The sequence below is a fragment of the Mesocricetus auratus genome, unplaced genomic scaffold, assembly GCF_017639785.1.
Source record: "Mesocricetus auratus isolate SY011 unplaced genomic scaffold, BCM_Maur_2.0 Super-Scaffold_6730, whole genome shotgun sequence".
Lineage (NCBI taxonomy): Eukaryota > Metazoa > Chordata > Mammalia > Rodentia > Cricetidae > Mesocricetus > Mesocricetus auratus.
In genome coordinates this window covers 44,910,739-44,930,613 of record NW_024429184.1, presented here as the reverse complement: position 1 = coordinate 44,930,613, position 19,875 = coordinate 44,910,739, and the positions used below count along the sequence as shown (strand labels likewise).

Here is a 19,875-nt window from a genome sequence, read left to right as displayed (position 1 = left end):
AAAAAAAAAAAAAAGAAAAAGAAAAAGCGGTCCTCAGTCCCATGTAACCAACCTGAATCAAACCCGGATGCATTTATGCAGGGCAGAGAGTAAACTAGGGAGGTCAAGCGATAAAGCCTTATTGCCCAAGAGCTGCCAAAGCTGCTTCAGATGTGCAAAGGCAACGGAACACCCAAGTTTAAAGGATACCTCATTTATCAAACTCATACACAAACACACGCGCCCAGAGAGACAGTTCTTTATCGGGTCTTCCAAGGAGCTATGTTACAAGCATTTGTAGGAAACATTTCTCAGGGTACCAAAAAAAAATGATAATTACTCCTCTGCTGGGTATATATCTGACGGAGCGCCTCCCAGGGTGGTCACAAAAGCCAGTAAAAGGCAGATTTCGGGAGAGGGGCAGGCCAGAGGGATCCCACTTACCGAAAACACTGCATTCTGAAGCCCAAAAGGTATGGGAGTCAGCCGGGCCAGCGCCACCACCTTCAGGCCGCTTCCTCCCTCCACCACGCGGATAACGGCGCTCAGCTTGTCGCTGCTCTGGATCCTGGCGGCCACCCAGGCGGTGAGTAGCCGCTTGCAAACCACATGAGCGATGAAGGTTCCGATGAGGACGCCCACTACCATGAGCCCCATGCCTAACACGAAGCCATACAGGTAGCCGGCTGCCACATTGAGCACGATGTAACCCCAGCCACAAGGGAAGGAGACCACGATGAAGCCCACGACGAAGAGCAGGACACCGAGCAGTGAGTCGAGGCTCTCCACCCAGAGCAGGAGGTGCTGCAGGTAGCGGCGGACCAGGGCCAGGGAAGCGAAGCACAGGGCGGCCAGCACGCACACCAGCACGAGGCTCCGGCACCAACAGGTGCTGCCGAGGCAGCAGCACCGCCAGTTTCTCACCTCGGCCACCCCGACCACCACGCAGCCGCCCCCGGGGCCGCCCGCCAACGCCCCGGCAGGCGCCGGCAAGTCCGAGGCCGCGGGCGGACCGTGGCGCTCCAGATAGGCGCCGAGCAGGGCGCCCGAGGCCGCCGCCGCCGCAGCAGCCGCGCTGGCCCCGCCCCCGCGGAGAAGGCGGTCCTCGGGGCAGTCCCCGCCCACCGTCGGCTCCGGTGCCCAGCGGCCCGGCTGCTCCGAGCCTCCCAGACGATCGGAGTGCTGCAAGGCCCGGGGCAGCGTGTGGAGCAGGCTCCCGCCGGGACTCCGCATGCCTGGGCCTCAGCCGGCCAGTGTCTGCGCTCCCGCCGCGTCCGCCCGCCAGCGGCCTTCCATGGCACCCCGCACGCCCGGCCTCAGCTCCCTGCGTCCTCTCGCGGCGATGGGAACGGCCGGGGAAGGGCGGCGAGTGGCGGTGGCGAAGCGGTCCCGCCGGGAGTCGGGCGACTCTGGACCCCGCGCCCGCGAAGCCCTCCCCCTTGGGCCCGAGGGGCGGGGCGCGCGCAGGGGGGCGGAGCCGTAGCTGGATGGTCGGCCACGCCTCCGTGACGCCCGTCCCGGGCCGCGGTGAGTGGCGCGGTTTCTAGGTCTCTGGGGCAACGGAGGCCTGGGCTGCCCCGGCAGATGAGTGGGGCCGAGGGACGCCACGGGAAGCGGAAAGGGGACCCCGGGCTGCGCGCTCCCCGCTCCCACGAGCGCGCGCGTGCCTGCGTGTCAAAGACCCTTGGCCGCAGCTGCTGCGGCACCTCTTGCCAAGTGCCTGCCTTCCTGGCAGTTTCCGAAGTGACCTCTCCTGCGAGCTGGCAGTGCCGCTGCTCACTTCCAAGGCTGTCTGGCGACTCTAGGGGAGGAGTTCTTGTTCAGTTTAGAGGGTAGACGTGCCTTCCCAGAGAGCTAGGTCTCCCAATGTGTTCTTCACAGCCGGACCGTTTAGGAACCCAGGGAATTGCCTGTGAAGTGCCACTCTTCAGAAAGTGTCCCTTCTCAGTCCCTAGTCCTTTACTGAGTGCCAAGCACTGTGTCGGGGTACAGTGGAAAAGATCCCAGGAAGACCTTTGTTTAAGGGTTCCTGTTACCAGGGGACCCATTTTCTCTGCCTATAGACTGATGACTGAATGCTAGAACAAGGTAAGGAGTCAAGGATACAAAGGATACTATCTAGAGTTCTTATTTGAGGTGGTAGGTAGATAGGGATCCACTGCTTAAAGGAAAGTATTACAACTGTGCAAAAACAAACAAAAGCCAAATGAGGTTGATGCATGAGAGCTGAGCTGCCCAAAATACCATCCAAATGTGTCATTCCAGTAGATGGTTGAAAATAAGCATATGACATTGACATGAGTTATCACTCCTAGAAATGTTGACACTGGCATACAGACAGCAATTAAAATCATGGTTATGGGTGAGTGAGAGTGGTGATAGGTGTGCCAGATATTCTGTACCCTTCTCGGTACATGGTAGGCTGACTTGTCTGTCCAAACCTTATGTTTGGGTCAGTCTTCACGGCATTTTGCCAGTGAATTGTGACTAGCTTCTGGATGCTGATGAAAACCTTCCAAAATCCTTTCACTCTGTGCCATGCCAATTATCAGTGTTGCAGAGACTGAGCTCTGTGAATCTTCATCTTGAGAAGGTGAAGAATACGAATCCTAGTTACCTTTCAATGGAAATGTGGAGTGAGGAGTAAAACCACTGATGTGGGAGAGTTTTATTACAAGGGCAGGTCTTTTTCATTTCTGATTGGTGTGAAGGAGAACAGGTCTAAGAAACAAACTTTGAGACATTATTATGCTTCTTATACCCTTGTGAGGAGAATCTGGAAGAATGCCTCAATATCATTTGATAGTAATAATAATAATAATAATTAGGAACCCCTATTTCCCACCGTGTTTCTGCTTTCTGTCCCTGGCTTACTCCCATACCACCAATTCCATACAGAAGTCTTGAGTTAGTCTCCAGTTCATATTGCAGAAGACTCTAATCCATTCACAGATCCCTGAGTACTGAGCCAGCTCATGGTCTGCCAGCCGGCCTACATAGATAGGCCAATCTTGGATCATGAGTTCTTCCCTATCTACACAGCGTCATGCCTATCCAAGATATGATCTGTCTCCAGGGTCCATAGTGCTTTGGCCACTGAAGTGTAAGTGCAATGGAGCATTTCCACTCTTGCCCCACTGGAATGTTCTTTTCATAGAACTGTGAAAATTATAGTTTACAACTGGAAATGAGGCATGCCTTGATCCACACACGGCAGGCCATCATGATCAGCCTAACCCCCTTCTGGAAATATAGCAAATCCTTACCTGCCCTACAAAGGTGTTTATGACGTCACTTTCTGCTGCCACTCCCACCTCATCACCCCTTGCCCTTTCACACACTAGCACCCTGGCCTCCTCTGTCACTCTCTGGTGTGGGCAAGTTTCCTCTTCAAAATTCTATTTCTGCGGATCGCTCTTGGGTGAACAATCTTCCCTTATCACTTAGAAATCCCAGTCTTTCCCCCTTTTTTATTAATGTTAAGCTCTACTGGCATCTACTCAGATGACATCCCTAATGACTTTTATTTGAAGGACAAGTCTGCCTCCCAAAGAGTTGGGCAACCCCTACTTTCCTCCTCCCACAACCCCTGCCTGACATTGCTTTGTGTGTTTAATTGTTCACCATCTGTCTCCCCCAAGTGAAGACACTGTGAAAGATGTCATTGTTAATGTCTTGTGATCCCCAATAACCCAGCTTTCAAGAATACCTGGCTTGTGTCTTTAATGAGTTAATTTATTTTGTTTATTGTCATTGTTAACATCCAAAGGAATGTGTTTCGTTATGGAATTTTAATAATGTGTTCTTATTTGACACCTTCTATTGTCTTCTACTCCATGACACACTCTTAATAGTCACCTTGCCTATGACCCCTTAATTCTCTCTTGCATTCACGTAACAATTCATATATTTTATAATCATCTCTCTTCCACCCCTTCCTGCTTCCTTCAGACCTAGACTCACTGTCTAGTTTCAACACACATACACACACACACACACACACACACACACACACACACGAACACGCTCGCAGCACACACACATTTTGCATATGTCAGTACACGCAGTATTTGTCTTTGATTCTGGCTTATTTTGCTTTACAACAGTGTGTTCCATCTTTCTTTTTTCTGCAATGTCATAACTTCACTTTTTGTTAGAGCAGAATAAAATTCCCTCATGTATACCTATCATACACACACACACACACACACACACACACACACACACACTCACACACATATATATATATATATATCACATCACATTTTCTTTATCTATTAGTTTTCTGGTAGGTCCCAGGTGGTTCCATTTCTTAGCAGCCATAAACATGAATATGCAAATACCATAAGGTCCTTTGGGTGTATACACCCAGGAATGTTTGTTGTTGTTGTTTTGTTTCTAGTATAAAGGTTTTTGGTTGGTTGTGTTTTTTGTTTGGTTTGGGACTTTTTGGTGTTGTCTGTTTTGCCTTGATTTTTCCTTATTTTTGGAGAACCCTCCATTGTGATTTCCATATTGACTGACAGCACTCTAGTAGCTCACCCACTAGCAGTGAGTAAGAGTTCCTCTTCCTACATCCTCACCAGCCTTTGCTCTCCATTTCCTTAATAGTCACCATTCTACCTGTGGTGAAAGTAACTCTCACAATGGTCTAAGTTACATTTCATGAATGGTAAAGGAATTTATTAGCTACTTGCTTCTTCCTTGGAGAATTGTCCATTCAAATAATTAATTCATTTATTGATCAGAAGGTTTGGAAATGTATAATTTTCAGTTATTTATATGTTCTAGAGATTAACTTTTGTTAATGAAATTTGGCAGTGAAATTTTTTTCCTATTCTGTAGGATTTCTTTTTCATTCAGGTAACTGTTTCCTTTTCTACATAGAGGCTTTTTACCTTTTGCATAATCCCATTGTCAGTTCTTAGAGTTATTTCCTAGGTTGATAGGGTCATTCTCAGAGAGTACTTGCCTATGGTTATATATTCAGATGCTTTTTCCTAGCAGTTTCAAAGCTTCTGATATTATGTGAAGATCTTTGATCTATTTTGAACTGATTTTTCTTCTGGGTAAGTAATGTGGACATAATTTCATATTCAGTTTTCTTGACCCCACTTATTGAAGAAGTTGTCATTGTTTCCAATGTATGTTCTTGATACTTTTGTTAAAAACTAGGTGGATACAGCTGTGTATGTGTGAGCTTGCTTATAGGGCCTCTATCCTGTTTTTTATTCTGCATATCTAGTGTGTTTTAATTGCATATATCTGCATCATAATTTTCTGTACTAGTGGTTAGTTAGATATTGTGATACTCTCACTGGCAAATGGAACACATCTCCACACCACAGTAGCAGCTGTCTAAGAAGTTTTTTGAAAACCTCTACCCATGTCAAATTAGATTGATGGTTCAATAAAGAAACAAATTTCAAGGCAATCAAAATGTGAAGCAAAATTGATATTATTGAAGATAGAAAGGTTCTCCTAGACAGAAAGGGTAAGTACACACAATAGGACAAGTATGGGCTTCTCTAAGAAAAAGTCACAGTTGGGTTTTAATACAATAGGTATATATTTGATTGCACTGTGATACCCAAAACTGTGTTAATAAAATCAGTTTTGGATCAGGTAGCAGAGCCAGCAACTAGTTGACAGGAATTAGCCATAGAGAGTGTGGAGGAGCCAGGAAGATGGATAGAGAGATACACAGGAAGGTGTAAAGAGGGACTTGGAGTTTCATGGGCTTTTGGGCTTGGCATGACTGAAGAGGCACTCTTCATAATGAACAAAAAGATGGACTTATTTATACATTCACTCATCCATAGGAATAGAGGCCTATTTTTGTTCTGACTCTCCTCTTCTACCAGTCCACCCAGAGGCAATTTGCGATCTGCCATTTATGCAGAAATGGCATAGTAACTATCGTACATGCACCAAGGAGAAGTGGGCAGTGTGCTCGTGTGCTGCCCATTCTCTGCTGATCCTCCCCAAGGCAGCCAGTCCATGTTTGAAGTCAGTATTCATACAGATTTGTGTAGTACTCAGCACCAGCACAGGATAGGATAGGAGGACTGAAAGGCAATCTGGATACACATCTTTCTAACGAGTTTCCTCTGTGATTTTTTGGCATTGGCTGTGTTCCTACCTGGACAGAATTCCTATTTTCTAAGTCTCCAGGTTCCCCCCCCAACTCTGGTCATGGTCTCCTGGTGTTTCACCATTCCCATGTGATACTTCTTGATTGGCTTATTGTATTTGTCAGGAGTCTCCAGAGGAACAGAACCAATAGAATATACAGTTATGAATGTATCATATTAGTGTATGTAATTATTGGATCAGAGGCTAACTAGTCCTTGCCTGTGTGCTCAGAAAGACTAGAGAGTAAGGGATAGCAGTAGTCACTCAGTCCAAGAGTCCTCCAAACAAGATAGATCAAATGATACAGATCCAATCCAAGGGTTCTCAAATCTCATGTCCTCATGGAAAAGCAGCATCAAGTATAAACCAAGTCAAAACAACATCAAAAACTCACCAAGAGCAGACTATGAACCAGCATGAGTTCCTCTCTCTTTCTGTATGGTACTTTCCAAATCAGGGAGAGTCTTCCCCATTTGTCTCCCCAACATGCCAGTCTTCTTTGTAAACACCTTCATAGACATACCCCAAAATGTGCTTTATCAATTTTTCTATAGATCATTCAATCCAGTCAAGCTGACAAAATAAAACTGTAAAGCTATACTGTTGTTTTTGTTCCAGGCAGAAAGCCTGCCTGACACAGACAGGCAAACCAGAGGCAGACCATTTCACTACAGTCCGCACTTGTTTTTAATGTAGCTGTCCAAGGCCACATAGGCAAAGTGATAGAACTGTGTTTCACAATATAAATAAATTCAAGGAATAAGAGGAATCAAGAGAACTTTTGTATACTAGAAATATAAGGAAAAGAGGAGAAAGAAAGAAGGGAAGGTCAACATTGCCCAAGGTAGCAAAAGACCAAGGTGAGAAAAGAACCAATTTACCCCTCTTCAAAGTATGAGGGGTAAATAAGAGGTAGGCATGAGGAAATAAATTTCAATACCTTTTCATAATCTTTAGGGAAAGTAAGGAAGCTACAATCGAATGCAGAGCAAGAATTATATGGATATTAAGGCACTCCAGTGCCCTTATAAATTTGGGTTAAGGATCTGAAGAGAGGAAGTAATGGCTGAGTGAGTTGAGCATGAAATGGGAGAGGGTGGGGATAAGATATGGGGGAAGATTACAGGAGACAAGACATCTTCCCTGAGAGTCACAGGAGAGCTGTTTCTCCTATTGTCCATCCTATGTAACCCGGATGGGCTCTGTCATTTGAGCTTTTATTTGGCTATGGTTGGGAGATTGTGTATAGTTTTGTCTCTCCTTTGATGGGCTAGGCCAGTTTCCATAAATTTTCTTGAGCATTAAGGAGAACTGATTTATGCTCCCAATTTTTTCACATGTCAGCCATACAACAGGCAAAGCTTTTCAAGTTCCATGTAATATAGATGGAAGAACATTGTTAACTAATGTCGTTTAAATGCCAAATGTAAGGTGCTATTAAAAACAGATTAAATGTCAAATTACTCTCCACACTCCAAAGTATCTACCACTGTGGTATTCTATATGCCATATTTTCTGTATACTTCTGTAAAGGTTGGCAAATCCATAATAATTTTTGATAAGTGGATATTGGAACTCTTGATATCAGTTCACTGTGGTTGATGTTCCTCAGGAAATCATCTCTCAAGTGCAATTCTGTATTCTTTTGCTTTGGCATGATGGTCTGAGATGTATTTGCCTTTCTCTGCTGCCATTTAAAATATTTGATTTGAGGGGATTTTAAGATTCTGAACTCAAATTAGGACTTGGTTTATTTTGTTAAAGGGTTCCAGAAGCCTTGAATTCTTCAGTCACCTTTTTATCAAGTAAACATATATACCAGGCAAGACTGCAGCCAGGTGAGTATAAAGCTCTCCAACAACTGGTGGCCTTCTGGACTGGGACTTGGCTTTTTTGACAGGAGGCTTGCCTAACATACGCAAAGCACTGGCTTGATCCCCAGTAGCTCATAAACCAGGGCTAGCAGGATGTGTATGTAATCCCAGCACTTGGGGGATTAGAGACAGAAGTTCAAGGTCTTCCTTAGATATATAGCAAGTATAAAGCCAGTGTGGGACACATGAGAGACACCCCACACACATATACACAGCTGGACCTTGAATGACAGTGTCATTCTTCAGTGGCTCTAGTGAGGAAAATAGTTTGGATGCATTTTATAAAAGACAGGTATCTTTCTTCTCAGGCTTACTGAAGCTATATAATTTAAATAAGTGCAAATATACCTGGATCCTGCATAAAATTGCCTTTTCCCATTACCCACTAATATTTTCTAAATGATGGACTTTCAGCTTATTTGTTCAACAGGAATATATTGAGGATATATGCTATGGCAGACTCCTCTGAGAGCAGAGGGGTGGATTAAAGGCACTTCTACCATTGGGGAATGCAATCCAATTATAAGAAAGAGAACAATAACTCCATCACAAAGCCTGTGTGACAGGAGCATCAGAGTACCACTCAATGGTTAGGATGCAGGCATGTGGAGGATATGCTGATAGGGTGTCTTGTTTCAGATGGAGTTCTTCCTTCTGTTACTTGGTCATTGTCAACTAGGTACTTCAAACTGAAGGATTCTTCAGCACTGAGCTGATTGGGAAAGCAGCCAACTTCAGCTGCTTCTTCTCCTGTAGCCAAAAACACTGCAGTTTTATCCAGGCTTGATCTGGCATGATTATTTGCATGTCTGCCCATACTTGAGTAAGCGCATAACTTTCTGAGTGTCTCTGGCCTCTCCCACCTCACCCACTACCCCTCACTACATATTTGTTTGGCCCTGAAGAAGGAGAATGTGATGGGGGGGGCTCAGATTCACATCTGCCAAGTAAATGTTTACCTAATTGTTATTCACAATGAGAGAATGAAAACATACAGGTTTGACTCAATGGATGGAACTTCTAGTCCAGAGTGGTCATATGACTTGATGATTGCAGATGCTGTACTCTAAGCTCTGAGGGAAAGGTATTCCAGGATTCCAAAACTGTTGATCACTTATAATGAATGAGAATACCAAATCTTTTATTTTATTTCTGTTATTGTGTAAGATCACGTTCATACAAGCTGCTGTTTGATCTAGCTACTACACTAATGCTATATACCAAATTAAGAAGAAAAATCAACAGATAATGATTTTGAATTCTTGTTTAAAGATGTACAAAAGGAAAACTCAGAACACCCTATTACTAAGGAGACTTTGTTTCCTAGTGTAGAGAAGACTGGTGTATAAAACTTCCACAAGACAAACATATCACATCTTAAATAAAAATCTCTTTACTTTCAGTTTGTATTTTTTATTACTTTGTGTGTATGTGCATGTTAGCACATGCATGCTATGGCAGCGTGGACATTGGTGACTTCTCTGGAATTCATTTTCTCCTTGCAATTTTACGTGGGTTCCAGGGATGAAATCAGGCTATCAGTCTTAGAGGCGAGTGCTTTCCTCATTGATACATCTCAGCAGGTCACACCCTTGCAGAAAGAGAGTTGCACATTTTCTAATGTTTAAAAATTTTTGTTGTTGTTTTGTTTTTCGAGACAGGGTTTCTCTGTGAAACTGTCTTAGCTGTCCTTGAACTCACTCTGTAGACCAGGATGGTCTCAAACCATATGCCTGTCTCTACCTCCCGAGTGCTGAGTCTAAAGATGCACACCACCACTGCCTGGCTGAAAACTCTTCTATAAAGTAACAAATTGTGTCTAAGAGTAAAAGGTTTACGTTAGGTTTATTTCAAATTTTTCAGTTTATTAGATATGAATTTGGGACTTAATGTTACTGTTGACCTTTAGGTACAATATGATTAATCGACTGGTAGTCAAACTATGCCCTCGGTTATAGAAGAGGAATTTTCTCTGGAAGATGATTTATCTCAATGGAAAAAGGGTGGGAAGAGAGTGGAAATAAGCAAAAATAGAGTATGGAGTACCTACTATAATCCCAGGTCAGGCCTCAGGCATCCATCTCCCACTGTGTTATATACTACATAAGAGTTTAAGATTGCCTGTGGGATCTGACCACACCATTGAAGAGTTAATTTTTCAGGCATAGAAACTACCAGTTCATGTGTGCACAAAATGGCAAGACAGGCTTGTGATGTGATGGGATATTCTGAGAGTAGACGCAGAGTACATCTTGGAGCTTGGAGGACAGGAGCAACACCAATGTATATTTGCCTTGCTGTAGATTTCAATCTTGAGTGTGTATCACAGTACCACAGTTGCTTCTAAAAGCAAACTTCACTGAACTTCATCCCTAGGGACTTTGATTTTGCAGGTCTGTGCCTGGGGAAAGCGTGGAAGAATTTGCACTTCTCACAAATTCCTGAGGGATGCAGGTGCAGCTAGTCCTTGAAGCACATTTTAAGAAACACTCCTCAGTTTTTGGATTTTATCCTACAGTAGTTAGTAGTACATGCAAATTTTGCAATTGGAGAAATAGATGAATAGATTTGAATTTAGCTAATTTACTGGACACTAATGAGGAGAACTAGGGAAGGCCTAGTAGATTATTCCACATGCCCAGAAGAAAGATTAAACAGGTCTAAGACATTTGAGGAAAAGTAAAATTAGACTTGTCTTTGCTCAGTGGACTGAGATTCAGGATATGTAAGTCAAATAAATCCCTTTCTCCCAAATTTGCTTTTCTGCGTGTTGTTTCATCACTGCAGTATTAATCCTGACTAAGATAGTACAGAAAAAGAGCTACTTTTAAAGGTAGTGAATATCAAACACAACACTCAATTTTAAAAATCAAGAGTATGTCTTTTAGACTATGAAGGCTGTAATCAAATGTGCAATTGATACTGCTTCTGCCTAAGCTGTATTTAATCTTCAAAAGCCATTAAAGGAGATCTCAATTTTTAGGAAGTTATCATTTACTGTTTTTCCTCCTCCAATCTAATGTTCCTTCTGGCATACTAGTAGCATTTGAAGCTGTATTCACCTAGCTAGAGATGCTACCTCTCAGGCTTATCCAGAGGTAAAGAAGATACACAAATGTGTTCTCACCAACACACTGATGCTGCTGAAGTGATGTGTGCAACTCCAACCCACTGTGTTGGAAAAGAACCACCTGTTCTTGTTACTAAGCTGGGATACTGGTGTGGTGGAGTTTTCTTGATATCTAGTTCTCTCTCTCTCTCTCTCTCTCTCTCTCTCTCTCTCTCTCTCTCTCGTGTGTGTGTGTGTGTGTGTGTGTGTGTGTGTGTGTGTGTGTGTGTGTGTGTCTGTTCCCTGGTAGCCCTCTATTGAATGTGTGGTTAGTAAAAATCTTTTTCCATTTTGTAGGCTGTGACTGTCTGAATGATGGTGTCCTTTGCAGAATCATTTCCTTCTGTACGAGCTTCCTAACTCTGTGGTTGTTAGAACTGTAGCACACAAATCAAAAGCTTCAAAGCTAACATCCACATATAAAACATGCTCTGTTTATCTTTTTGTCTGGATTACCTCACTCAGGATGGTTGTTTCTAGCTCCATTCATTTATCTGCAAACATTCAAATTTTAGTTTTCTTAACAGCTTAATAATATTCCACGTGTAAACATACACATGTTCATCATCCATTTCTCAACTGAGGGACATCTAGGCTATTTCCAATTCCTGGCTATTAAGTATAGAATGGTAATGAACTTGGATAAACAAGTATTTCTATAGTAGGTCAGGTGCATGGCCAAGTGATATAGCTGGATCTTGAGTTAGACTATTCCCATCTTTTCAGTTTCATTGTTGACTGTAGTGTCTATGCTAATAATGTTCTCGTTTGAAAGTTTTCTCCTGTGTCAGTGCTTTCAAGGCTATTATCCACTTTGTCTTCTACCAGGTTCAGAGTATCTAGTTTTTTGTTGAGATCTTTGATCCACTTGCACTTGAATTTTGTTCAGGGTGATGTGAGTCTATTTCTGTTCTTTTATATGCAGCCATCCTGTTTGACCATCACCATTTGTTGAAGATGCTATCTTTTTCTAGTGTACATTTTCAGGTTTTTTTTTCAAAATTCATCAGAATGTGGACTAGGTCTAGGTCTTCAAGTTGATTCTGTTGATTAACATATCTGCTTTTATGTCTACACCATGTTGTTATTATTACTATTATTCTGTAGTATGTCTTGAAGGCTGGGATGGTGACACTTCTAGTAGTTCTTTTTATTATTCAGAATTGTTTTGGGTATCTTGGGTTTTTTGTGCTTCCATATAAAGTTGAATATTGGTTTTTCAATTTCTGTGAAATTTTGATGGAGATTGCATTTAATGTGTAGGTCGTTTGGTAGGATGGCTATTTCCACTGTATTAACCCTACTGATCCATGAGCACGGGAGAGCTTTCTGTCTAATGTCTGTCTAATGTCTTAAAGTTTTTATTACTTAACTATTTCACTTGCTTGTTTAAAATTATCCCATGATATTTTACTTATTTTGAGGCTACTGTGAAATGTACTATTTCCCTGATTGCTTCCTCAGTATGTGTGCCATTTGTAGCGATTTTTGCATGCTCTGTCTCTTGCTACTTTGCTAAAGGTTGCTTTTTTAACTAGATGTAGATGTTTTCTGGTTGGGTTTTGGGAATATTTTATGTATAAAATCATATAATTTGTAAATAAAGATAGTTTGACTTCTCAATTTCCAATTTGTATCCTTTGCTCTCTGTCAGATTTCTTATTTCTCTAGCTAGACTACACTTCAAGTACTATATTGAAAAGATGAAAAAACTGGGCAATCTTGTATTGTTCCTGATTTTAGTGGGATTGCTTTGAATTTCTCTCCATTTAAATTGCTTTTGGCCATGAGCGTCCAGTAAACTGCCTTTATTATGTTGAACTATGTTTCTTGTATCCCTAATCTCTCTGGCACTTTTACCATGAAGGAGTTTGGATTTTGTTTGTTTATTTACTTTTTGAGTTTTGGTGGTTTTTTTTTTTTTTGAGACAGGGTTTCTCTGTGTAACAGCTCTGGCTGTCCTGGAACTCACTTTGTAGACCAGGTTGGCCTCTGACTCACAGAGATCTGTCTGCCTCTGCCTCCCAAGTACTGGGATTAAAGGCATGTGTCACAACCACCACACAGCAGGGTATTGCATTTTTATCAAAGGCCTTTTATGCATCTGATGAGATGATCATATGATGTTTGTCTTGTTTATTTATGTGGTGGATTACATTTGATTTGCATATGTTGAACCACACCTGCATTTCTGGGATAAAGTCAACTTGTTCATGGCAGATGATCTTTTTTGATGTGATCTTAAATTCAGTTAGCAAATATCTTATTGATAGTTTTTAGTTCTATGTTCATGAGGAATATTCATCTCCAATTTTACTTATTTGTTTTGTTTATGCGTAGTTTTGGTACCAGGGTAATAGCAACCCCATAAAAAGAGAAGTTGGCATTAATTCTTCTTTGAAGGTCTGGGGTAGAATTATGAACTGAATACATCTGGCCCTGGGCTGTTTTTATTTGGAAGATTTTTAATTACTGTTTCTGTTCACTAGGGGTAGGTAATAGGTCTGTGTGTATTGTTTATTTAACCTTGATTTACCTTTGGCAAGTCCTGCCAATCCTGGATGGTAAGGCTTTTTTCCTCGATACAGCAGAAAACTAGGTGTTGTTTTCTAATTCAGTCTATTAGTCTGTGCCTTCTTATTGGGTAAATGGGACAATTAATATTCGAGTTATTAATAATTATTGATTTTCATTATTTTGTTGCTGTACCGTGTGTGTTTACCTCATCTTTTGATTTACTTTTTTCAGTTATTTATTTCTTATGTCCTCTGAGGTGATGTTAACCTTTTAAGTTCTTCTAATATCTCTGGTAGGGCTGGATTTATAAACAGATATTGGTTGTATCATGTAGTGATTTCTTTCTTACTCTGTTGATAGTAATTGATAGTTTTCCATATATAGTAGTCTGACTTGGAATGTTCTCTCTGAAGTTGTAGAATATCCATTTAGGACCTTCTAACTTTCATAGTCTCCATTGAAACCTCCGGCCATATTTTAGTGGGCCTGTCTTTATATGTGACTTGGTATTTTTTTTGCCTTTAATATCCTTTCTTTTTTCTGTACATTTAGTGTTTTAAGTATTATGTGTTACAGAGAATTTCTTCTCTGGTCTATGTGCTTCTTTTACCTTGATAGGCATCTCTTTTTTTAGGTTGGGGCGATTTTCTTCTGTGATTTTATTTTTGAAACATTTTCTGTGCCTTGACCTTGTCTTCTGTGTCTTGACTGATTCTTTTTTCCTTCCTCTATAGTTATATTATTTATACATTTGTATATTTTTTTCAGTGTCCCAGATTTCCTGATGTTTTGTGCCTGGATTTTTTTTTTAATATTTAGCATTTTTTCTGACTATCTGTTTTTTTCTACTTTATCTTCAGTGCTTGAGGTTCACTCTTTTATGTTGGTGAGACTTACCTCTGAGGTTTTAGTTTGACTTCGTAAATCTTTCACTTCCCGTTTTATTTCAGTTTGGGGTTTCCTTTGGTGATTCTATTTCTTTAATTCTACTTTCTTGACATGAATTGTTTTCATTATTTCAGTCTACTTTTTGTGTTTTCATTGACTTTACTGAGGAATTTATTCATGTCCCCATCCCCCACTCCCCCCCACCCCACCCTCCCCACCCCCCACCCCCACGTCTTTGAACATAGTCATGACTATTTTGAAGTCCTTGTCTAATGCTTCAGCTCAGTTGCTTTTCTCAGGGCCTTTTGCTGGCTTCTAGAAGAGGCGTATTGGCTTGACAGTTCCTGTTTGTGTTTTTGTGATGCGATGTAGGAATCTGGAGTTATGAGGTTTGGATTGTTTCTCAGTGTAGATACCTGGTCCTTGTCTTTGTTGGCTGAGAGGTTTGTTCTTTGGTTGCTGTTGTCAACTGTGGATCATAGACAAGAATGGGGATGTGGGCCTTTGCCTTTCAATCCAATGTGACCACTGGGGGGTTCCTAGTAGATTGTGTTTCTTTGAATTGGGGACTCACACAAAGGAATTCAAATGAGAAGGGCCCCTGGGAAAGTACTGGGGCAATCCTAGGTCTGAACCAAGAGGTGAGTTCTGAGGAAATGGAGTGGATTGGGGGGAAGAATTCTTCAGACAGGAAGGCTGTATGCAGTGGGACTAAGAGAAAGTCTGTCAAGAACAGAATCCTTGTCTTATTTTAAATAGAAATTCCTGTTTCTATTTTCTGTTTTTCTTCCGACTTCAAGTTCTTGAGACTTGATTTTGTAAAAATCATGGTGATCACTATTTCTGTTGTCAAATTATCAGGTCATGTTTGTTCTTAAAAGGCTGCCTTGCAAATGTTATGTAAACATTTGCACAGGAGCAGATCCCCAGATAAACCCAGGTCCTGTTTGGTCGATGTAGACATTTCAACTCTGGAAGGGCTATGTCTGTCATAGGCCAACTAACTTGTACCTTGTGCCTGTCTGCTGGGATAAGTCCAGTAGTTTGCTTATTTGACAGACTTTGGGTAGATGTTAAAGAACAAAAATAATTTGGAATTAAAACAAAATATGCTAACATTTCACAGATAGAGAAAAATGTGTTATAAAGAATCAAAGAAAACTACAGACTTGAGGGTGACCATCTGCTTTTGGGTCCTGCATAGCTTGCCTGTCTATCTATAGATGTGGCTGAAGAAACTGTGCCATCAGGCCCATTCATGCTTCACAAGGCAAGTTTAGCTGGGCATTTTTCAAGGAGCTACTAAGCAAGCAAACATAGGAGTCAGAAGATGGGAGAGAACTTCAGCCTAGAGATCAAATTTTGAGAGTGCCAGTAATGTACTGAGTCATTAACCCATTGGGAGTAGATGACATTTGCTAGGAAGAAAGAACACAAGCTGTGTGTATAGCTCATTGGCAATGTTCTTGCCTAGTATACACTAGGTCCGCGGTATAGTCCCTGCTACCAGGAAAACAAATACGAGTGCAGTGTCTTTTCCAGCTCTCTAAAAGCCGTGCTCCTTTGAACAAACTCTCTCCCCATCATGGAAATTTTTAACCATTGCTGTGTTTCACCCCCCCCCCCATGTTTCTCTCTCCCTTTTCTCCATCCCTCCTCCACTCTCTACCAAGGCATTTCTCTCAGCACTTGTTGCACTGTGTGACTCCCTTTCATCCTTGATTCTGAATATAAAATATATACACATGCCCTCAGGCCATACAGTGCCAACAAACACTGGCTGGAACCCATCTTAGATGTAAGACTATTGCACATTAAGGAAGTGTTTTTCCTGTATATACAAAGTTTTTGTAGTTTTATAGAAACAGTGTTTTAATTAGGAAAAGACAATATTTTATATCACCATTCCTTGGCATATATATTATATAAGTATACCTTTGCATTGTGTTATGTTTAGAATATGTTATTTGAAACCTTTCTGATTAAGTTGCTAAATTGGGCATCATAAAAAGTATTAAATGATTGTTGTTTGGAATTAAGATAATTTCTGAAGTGTTCCCAAACATGACTGTGATATTTTGCAAAGCAAACTTATACAAGATGATATTCTTACACTGATGATGACAACAAAAAATATTGATCAACTCTGAGAAATATTGAAAAAGATCTATTTCCTGCAGTATCAAGTATTCTGGCATGATTTAATTATTTATGCAAAACAAAAAGAACATCTTTATCAGTATACAAATATTCTTTTATTGCTAATAATTGTTAAATTATACATACATATAAATGAATTGCTTTAAAATAAAATTTTGTTTGATTTATACATGGTGTTTATAAATGTTTATTCCCATGATTGTATAAATGTTTGACAGATAAAAGGAGTCACCATGAAAGAAGTGTAAGAAATCCTGATCCAAAATTAAAAATCAAAAATTTTGGCTTCATTTTCAAGTTATACTCATGTGCAGCATAATGGTTTATCAGTGGTAGACAACCCAGGCAACAGTGCCTTCTGATGATTATAATGAAGCAGACACATTTTTGTCCCCCAAGTGACTGTGTTGAACAACTAGTGATTCATGTGTCTGTGGTGATGCTTGAGTCAACACAGCTGCTGCATGGACAGTTATATAAGTAGAGCACAAACAATTGCATATAGTACACAGCACTTGGCGATAATTAATAACAATGTCCCTCACTGGTGTACTCACTATACTATACTGTTGAATAATCATCTTAGCGTGTATTTCTTCTGCTAATAAGAGTTTTCTGTGACGCAGTATGGAACAACCTTATCTCCTGTTTCCTGTATCTCTAAGTCCTTCCACAGCATGGGTCCTGGAACTCTGACTCATGGTGAGTAGAGAAAGCATTGCCAGACCCACAGACACAGAACAGCTTTATTATGGTCTGACCTCTCAGATGGAGAAGCTCCATGTGCTTCTTATATACAGCTGAACATGTAGGTGAGGTTATTACACACAGATAATAAGGAAGCAGGGTTATTGTATACAGCTGATCAAGGACTCGGTTAATCTCATCCTGAGCAGGCTCTGCAGGGGAGCAGTCTTTAGACTGTAAACATCTGGGGGAAGAAAAAGCAATGGTGGACATTTTCCTTTCATACTGACAAGAGTTCACACTGGGACCTGATGGAGGTTTTGTCATCCTTTTGAGCCTCAGCTGGCGAAGGTTGCCATTCCCATGGGGCTGAGGTGTTGGTGTCCCTGACACGGCTGTGTTCATGTCAACCACACACGTCCACTTAGGACTTCACTCACTCCTTCCACTGTATCTCCTGATCATGTCAAGAGGTCACACTGAGTGTTATACCACACCTCTACATCATTTAGATTTGTGCAAGAATACTATGTCAGAGACAGACTGACTTCTCTAACACTGCAGTGTAACCCAGATGTTAAGCAGCATAAGCCTGTACTCAACTTTAATGGGCACTTTAAACTATGCATGCGAAACCTCTAATGAATAATGAAGAGCACCAGGTGATCATGGGAAGGAACTCTACGAAGGGAAGATCCGCTGCTGGTCCACCCCCATTACAGGTTGGTTCAGACTGTCAAACAAAGCTATACAGGTGGAGATCTCTGAGAATCAGATAATCAGAATTTACATGATACCCTTGCTAGAAAGAGGTAATACTTCTAAGTGTGTGCAATGGGAAGTCCTCATATTTATTACAACCTGGTATATTGCCATTCATGGCACAACTTGAGTGTCTTGACTACAGTGTGACTCATGGCAGATATATGATGCTCCTACAGTGGTTTAAAAGAAAATGGCCCCCAAATGGAGTGGCACTATTAGGAGGTATGGCCTTGTTGGAGTAGGTATAGTCTTCTTGGAGGAAGTGTGTCACTGTGGGGGTGATCTATGAGGTGTTTTTCTCAGGCTTCATTCAGTGTGACACTCAGTCAACTTCCTGCTGCCTTCTGGTCATGATACAACTACAGTAAATGGACTGACCTCTGAAACTGTAAGCCATTACCTCAAATGTTTTCTTTGTAAGAGTTGCAATGGTCATTGTGTCTATTCACAGCAATAAGGAACCCTAAGACACTACTGGTGTTCACATCACTTGTCTCAGTTTTGGTTTCCTGTAAATGGGAACCTGGTAAGTCATGTGAGCAGTGCCAGGACCAGTTGTGCCATTTGTTGAAGATGAGCAGTCTTTGGTTCATGGTCATGGTGTTTTGTCCTCCACAACTCTTTAAGCATCTTTTATTCTGTTGTGTGCTGTACTGTACAGTGAAGGCCAGGGCTTTCCTTGATGTTCATATTAGTAAAAATAGATTTTACAATGAAACTTTTGCTTTAAACACGTGTGTGTGTGTGTGTGTGTGTGTGTGTGTGTGTGTGTGTGTAAGTCAAAGGACAACCATGGGTATTGTTTCTCAGTGGCTACCTTTGTTCTTGAGACACAGTCCCTCAGGCTGGCTGGGCAGCCCTAGATACTTGTCTGTCTCTACTCCTTCAGTGCTAGGGTTACAAATGAAAGCCACCACACCCAGCTTTTTCACAGGTTCCAAGGGCCCAAAACTCAGGACTGTGTGCTTGCAAACAGCCACACCCTCAACCCTTAATCCTTTAGTCATAAGTTTTCATTCTTCTTTTTCCTAAACATGTAAAACCTAAAATACTATTTTTTCTTTTTCTTTATTCTCTTATACAATACATACCGCCCTCAGCCTCCTCTCTGCCCCAGATCTACTGTTCCTCTGTTTCCCTTCAGACAAGAGATGGCCTCCCATGGGAATCAAGTGAACACACCATAACAGGATGCAATTATACTAAGCATAAACTCTTATATAAAGGCTGGGTAAGGCAGCCCAGTAGGAGGAAAAGGGTCTAAAAGTAGGCAAAGCAGTCAGAGGCAGCCTCTGCTCCCACTGTAAGAAGTCCCATAAACCCAAGCTGAAGAACCACAGCTGCATGCAGAGGGCCTAGGGCAGACCAATGCAGGCACTGTGGTTGCTGCTCCAGTCTCTATGAGCTCCTATGAGTCCTGCTGTGGCTTGTTCCCCTGGTGTCCTAGATCCCTGTGGCTTCAACAAGCTCCTAAAATCCTTCCTTCCTATCTTCTGCAGGGTTCCCTGTGCTTTGCCTACAGTTTGGCTGTGGGTTTCTGCATCTCCTTCCAACAGTTGTTGGATGAAGCCTCTTTGGATGATTGAATAGGCACTGATCTGTGAGTGCAGCAGAATATCATTAGGAAGCATTTCATTGTTTTTTTTTCTTTTCTTTTTTGTCATGTTTGGTTCTACCCTAGGTCTCTGAGTCACCCAGCTTCTGGGTTCTGGCCATCCAGGCAGTGTCAGGCATGAGTTCTCTATTATGTTATGGGCCTCA

At 41.7% G+C, this 19,875-nt stretch overlaps 1 protein-coding gene and 1 long non-coding RNA gene across 5 annotated transcripts in view; one reads left to right on the top strand and one right to left on the bottom strand.

Annotated features, from left to right (window-relative positions):
* The window catches only part of Tmem64 (transmembrane protein 64), a 42,381-nt gene extending 41,027 nt beyond the window's left edge, over positions 1–1,354 (bottom strand). For all 4 annotated transcript variants that reach the window (XM_040741245.1, XM_013110974.2, XM_040741248.1 and 1 more), the window contains exon 1: positions 424–1,354. In XM_040741245.1, the coding sequence (XP_040597179.1) occupies positions 424–1,212 (789 nt within the window). In that variant the 5' untranslated portion in view covers positions 1,213–1,354. The remainder of the gene's footprint in view (positions 1–423) is intronic.
* LOC121138592 lies at positions 1,288–17,499 on the top strand. The gene is made up of 3 exons (XR_005875513.1): positions 1,288–2,067; positions 7,879–7,952; positions 17,289–17,499. It is a non-coding gene; the product is annotated as an uncharacterized LOC121138592 (long non-coding RNA).
* The last annotated feature ends 2,376 nt before the right edge of the window (positions 17,500–19,875 follow it).